The sequence below is a fragment of the Gregarina niphandrodes genome (assembly GCF_000223845.1).
Source record: "Gregarina niphandrodes unplaced genomic scaffold scaffold00009, whole genome shotgun sequence".
Classification (NCBI taxonomy): Eukaryota; Apicomplexa; class Conoidasida; order Eugregarinorida; family Gregarinidae; genus Gregarina; species Gregarina niphandrodes.
The window spans coordinates 6,530-12,013 of NW_011646046.1; the positions used below are offsets into that span (position 1 = coordinate 6,530).

The 5,484-nt window shown below is 53.0% G+C and overlaps 3 protein-coding genes across 3 annotated transcripts; 2 read left to right on the forward strand and 1 right to left on the reverse strand.

Moving 5' to 3' along the window:
- Positions 1 to 8: 8 nt before the first annotated feature.
- GNI_058420 (hypothetical protein) lies at positions 9 to 651 on the reverse strand (the record flags this gene model as incomplete). Its single annotated transcript, XM_011136139.1, has 2 exons — positions 9 to 89; positions 127 to 651. The coding sequence occupies 2 exons, from the start codon at positions 649 to 651 to the stop codon at positions 9 to 11; spliced, it is 606 nt and encodes a 201-aa protein (XP_011134441.1).
- Positions 652 to 1,182: 531 nt separating this feature from the next.
- Positions 1,183 to 2,328, forward strand: GNI_058430 (hypothetical protein; the record flags this gene model as incomplete). Its single annotated transcript, XM_011136140.1, has 1 exon — positions 1,183 to 2,328. The coding sequence occupies one exon, from the start codon at positions 1,183 to 1,185 to the stop codon at positions 2,326 to 2,328; it is 1,146 nt and encodes a 381-aa protein (XP_011134442.1).
- A 1,389-nt stretch (positions 2,329 to 3,717) lies between these two features.
- Positions 3,718 to 4,383, forward strand: GNI_058440 (hypothetical protein; the record flags this gene model as incomplete). Its single annotated transcript, XM_011136141.1, has 1 exon — positions 3,718 to 4,383. One exon carries the CDS (start codon positions 3,718 to 3,720, stop codon positions 4,381 to 4,383), a length of 666 nt encoding a protein of 221 aa, XP_011134443.1.
- Between the last annotated feature and the right edge of the window lie 1,101 nt (positions 4,384 to 5,484).

Consider the following 5,484-nt stretch of genomic DNA (forward strand, 5'->3'; position numbering starts at 1 on the left):
TACCTCTGTCACGTCGATCCCAGGTGCATTAACCTCAGCAACTTGTACCTCATGTAGTTGATGATCGTCATCCTTTGTCTCGCCATCTTCTGGTTCATCCTCGTCTACCTCGCCTTCCTCTCTTACTCTTTCGACGTCGGGTAGTTTGACTTCGGGCACCTTAACCTCAGGCACCTCATTTACTTCATCGTCAGGCATTTGACCACCTTCCGCTAGCTCGCCTTCTTCTCTTTCGTTTTCTTTCTCCTCTTTTTCCTCCCTGTTACCACCTTCTACCTTGACGTCCGGCTCTTCCTCTTTCACTTCGCCTTCTTTAACATCAACATCGGCCTCGGCTTCGTCTTGATCGTCCTTTATTTCACCCATTTGCATCTTCTCTTCGGCTTCGTCTGCGTGGTCATTGATGTGGTCGTGAACGGTCTTGTCCTCGTCGTATTTCTCGTCAGTGTCCTCGATTTCATTTATGGTCTTAAGAGGTTGCGGTGACAAGTGTTCCTCAGTGTTGGTGGGAGTAGGGCTAAAAGCGCTGTCAAGCTCATCCATAGGATGCTTGACCAGCGTCTCGGGCTCGGGTACATTTTTCTGGTACTGAGCTCTCTCTGGCTTCCGCGATCCCTTCCTTGAACCTTTTCTCGATATCTTTCTTGCCATCGTAAAATGTGTAATGACGATTGTAACGTGCGTTTAATGTGCAATGGTACAACACTGTAACACAAGTGCAGCATCACACATTTAACCGCAAGTGTAGTAAACTGACAGGCTGGCACGTTTCTGCGCTTATTTCCTGGCGTCTTCCACTAGCTTCCTGACCTTCCATCCAATCCGATTCAGGATCCACGAAAGCAATGCCGGTTCGAAGCTTACCGGCATGACCCAGACCGTGCATGCCTCAAGGCGCTAGAGGTGACGTCAATTACCCCCAAGATGTTTTATGTCCCGTCAGCGTTCGATTCTTGCGGTATCACCGAGCATGCAATCCAGAATGATAATGCATACGACGTTCTTATGAAAGCGTTTCAAGAACTAACGCTGTCACAAGACGGTGTTGCGGGATCTCAATGAGAGGGCCGGGAGCGTTTCAAAATTTGTGCGATGAGGGGTGACGTTTCAAGACGGTCAGGGAGAGCGGGGTTGAAGGTGGCGCTTGCCGCGTTCTTTGACCGACACGGTCGTTTATCTACCATGGATGGATGCAGCTTTTATCGTGTGGAAGTAAAGGTGCCAGAAAGGTTGGCCGAGAAAGAACAGGTGATTGAATTGATAGTCGCTTCAAAGAAGAGCGGAGTAAATGATCCTGCCTTCAATCTCTTTGGGGATCCCGACAAGCTGCAACTTGCGGCGGGGTCGGAGCTGAATGAAGCTATTGATAGTGTGGTGCTGGACCGGTTAATAGAATTTCTGTGTCACGGGATAATACGTCATAGTCGGGGGAAGATGAGTCAAAAACTACAATCTCAGCTGGCGGAGGAGGTAGCTGGGTCGTATGGTTCGCAGCTAAGGGAGGTGACTACGGATAATGCGGTTCAATGTATGTCGATAGATAATTTAAGGGATGAGGACGTAATCAGGGTTGAGGCGTGCGCGAGAGTTTCGGAGCGTGAGTATTGGGTGAATGAGCAGATCTGGGAGTTGACTCACCAAGAGGACGAAAGGGAAGATGACGACCAGGCTCTACTGAGTCAGTTCCGTAAGAGATTCTCTTCAGTGGTCCAGCCAGCCGTATTCTGGTTAATTCAAGGTCGCGTGACGGCGAACCGCATGGTTGAGAGCCTTCGTCTTGCGCTGGGCTCCGTTCGGCAAGTCGTGGAGCGGCACCCCAGGCTCACGGTCGGTGTGATGGCGGGGATGACGTTCTCAGGTGGTGCGCTAATCCTGTGGCCGAGGCGGTCTGAATGGAGTTCAGGACAAGACGCCATGATTCCGACCATAGATACCTTGGTCTGTAAGCGCGGCCTGGGTATGGGCCTTGGCGACCCAGCAGATTTCTGGCCCTCTTTTGACTGCTTTCTGGAGGAACACCCGTGCATTTGCGGACCGAAATTACAAGACTGCACTCCCACAGATGTAATTTGCAACAGCACAACCGGACTGCTTTCCATGACATGGGGAATTGCCCCCGAACTGGGAGACTCACCGGATTGGGCCCGTTGGCTGAAATGTCGATCCGACGAAGCAGGCTTCGAAATAAAAGGCAAGGTTTCGATCCAAAACACTAATCCCGGTCCTATCGGCACCGACGGCTATCGCATTGCCCTTACCGCTAAAAATCACAAGAACGAAGTCTTCCGCCACAACGTCCTCTGCTGTACCACCGGCTGCGGACAGTAAATTCCTTCCGCCACCAGGGTTGAACTTACTTCCACCAACTTCCCTCCGTATTCATGCAAACCGCACGTGCTCAGGAATTCTTCATAATTCACACCGTAACAGAGAATCCTATGTCTTTCACGGGGCGTGTAGATTATTTCGTTGTGTAGATTTATCCCGCCTATTCTTAGCTCTATACCATTAATATATTGTCCTACTTAATAGGATCTCATTCTAACTTCCGTTAGAAATTCCCCTGACACCGCATGCAATGTCCCCTTAGGGGCACCCCTTCTCGCAATAGCAGCGGCGACGACAAGTTGTCGTCATTGGTGGTATGGTTTCTTGGTAGCGTGTGGAGTAGCTCGATTGTCGATACTCTGTGGAAGGGGAGGTACACGAGCCTCTCTCTTTTGGGATATGAGGTCCTGGTTGAGGTGGGGGGTATGGTCCCTGCTCGAGCAGGAACGACCGGGGGTGGTTTTTCTGTCGTTGAAAAGAAGGTCGTCATCTCCCGTGTCAGATTCGTTTGAGAGAACAAAAACTGATCCATTCGGAGCGGCCGCGCTGGTGGTCTAGACTACCCAGACAGCACATCATATCGACCGGGAAAGCGCGCGCGGCTGGAGTGAGACCGACTCGTGATAGTGCTGCAATCGACAGCAGGGGAAACGAGAAGATTAATGGAAGAGGGTCCTTGACCCTTTTCGAATACACCAAGAAGAAACACCCCGACCTGCCAAGCTTACATTGAATCCATCGGCGTACCAGGCAGGATGCGTACCAGGAAGATCTACGCAACTGCGACTGGGTACTCGCGTCGGAGATGGTGGCCACTTGGTGATACGAATGGCACCAAGCGCGGTGGGAATAGTCTGGGGGTGTTTGGCCAACGACGGATGTGTCGGTCGCGTCTTTGCACTTCCGCTGAGCCCGAATGTCTGAAACAAACCCGAATATTCGTGTGCGCATTTTTTGAGAATTTCGCCAAATACGTTGGTTGATTGAAGGCCCCTCGGCCCATCAGCCCTTCCTCACAGGAACCGTTTCTCTGGGGCTGGGAGTAGTGTACTTCTCGGACCGGTTTCGTCGTTCGACCGTGCTTGTCAACATGGAATAAAGACCACGTCCCCCGGCAACGGAAAAGTTAACGACGTAAGGAATGACGTATCCTAATCGTGCCCGTGTTAGTATATTCGTAGAGCTCATAGTCCGTATCGGTATGTCTCTTCTGGGTCCACTGTTCGTGAGTTTGAGGCGAAGTCTGGGCAGCGCGCAATTTTATGAGACCTGGTGTGTCGAAGACGCTGGAGGCTACGGCCGCGTACGACTCGCGCTGTTGGATTGGATCCTGCGGCGACGTCCCTCACCCCGGGTAATCCCGATTTTGAGGTGCGTAAAATCTTGTGGATGAGGTGTTTAATCGCTAATCCTGTATCTACCCCGGTGCTTTCTCTTGAACAGGTCGCCACTATTGCGATTTGGGCCAAAGCTCTCTTCGAGAGGAATCCTCTGGACGAAGTGGTGTACGTCGTTGATTTGGATGATGTTATGAAGCTAACGGTGCGAGAGACTAGGACGGCCGGACAAGCGGAATGGCGGCTTGACACTCACCGTTTAACAATTGCGGAGCTGCAGAGAGCTTTGAAGGAAAAATCGTGTGTGCCCGAAAACAAGGTGGCGGAACACAAGGAGGCGGAGAACAAGAAGGGTGGTGAAGAGACTGTACAGCTAAAGGCAGGGGACGTTCTTCGCACCGATAGACGTCGCGTGAAGTACTACCGGACGCTGAAAGCGGATGAAGTGCTGTTCGTCGAGTCGGGTCAGCACACGGACTGCACGGGCAACGCCGAGTTCCCGTTCACCGTCAAGGGCGAGAAGGTCCTCGTTCTTGAGAAGAACAGGCCGGAGACACCCGCGGAGGCGCTCCGACGCCACACGCCCGAGGAGGCGCTCCCACGCAACACGCGCGAAGAGGCGCTCCAACGCATAGCTCTCGAGCTCGCCGAATGGCACCAAGCGCAGTGGGAAGAGTCCAGAAAGGAATCTCCTGCTTCTCAACAACGTACGACGTAAGATAAGACGTACGACGCAAGGCACGACGCACGACGTAAAGTGCGACCCGCCCCTCTTGGCACAAGCGGCATGCGCGATTTGTCTGAAAGCGACGGGCGTGCCGGCCGAGTCTTTATACTTCCACCGAGCCCGAATGTTTGGGACGAACCAGAACACTTCGAGCTGGCGCGCAAACCCGGTGTGCATTTTCTGGGGGATGTTCATCGAGTGCTTTGGAGACCTCGCCCTGGTCACGCGCCCCGGCTGAGGCTAAGCCTTACTTCTTTCAGGTGCTCAAAGCTCGCCCAGCATTTTTTTCAAACAACTACGACCCTGCCTTTTCCACCTCACCGACCGACACGGCGTCCGGCAACCTGAACATCAATTCCCAGGTACTCCGTATTCGACGCTACCGCCAACTGCGCTTTGAGGAATCTCCGCACTCTCTCCTTGCCGGCATACGGCCTGCGGAGTGCGCCGGATTCACCAACAGTCACTGCGTGGCAGCTTTGGGCTTATCCCGATATACATCAAGGAAAGTCGAGCGGCCGTAATCCGGCTGAACAGCTGTGGTCCCCGAACACCAACCGTACGCCCCAATCAGGAGGCCTCCGGCCAACGCCGGACTCCATACGCGATAGTAAGGGATCGTTGCTGAGATGCTCGTTGTGGGTCGATGCAGCCTGGCTTCGATCCCGGCTCACCTTCGTGGGAAGAATCCGGCTGCATCGCAGGGGTGACATGTGCTTTGATCTGATGCGGAGGGTCAGGATGGTGGTTTGCATGACGAAAAAATTAACGACGTATCTTGAATGTGGCCGTGTTGTACTTGTGGTACATTCTGTAGAACTGATTGTTGATCGCATTGGTAAGTCTCCACTGGGCCCATCTGTCATTACTCGTGGCCTTGGGGGCACTGGACCACACCCAAGGGGCATCCTGAGACCTGTGCTCTAGGATGCTCTTTTCGAACTCTTCGTGGGCTCTGCCTTGATGGACGAGGAATACTGCGGAGGGGAACACACTTCCCCGCCTATCCTCAAGTCCTTTGGTGTTAATTTTGTACTGCTGGAACATCCTGCGTCGATACTCGACGTCTTGGGTCCAGTACGATTTGGCTAC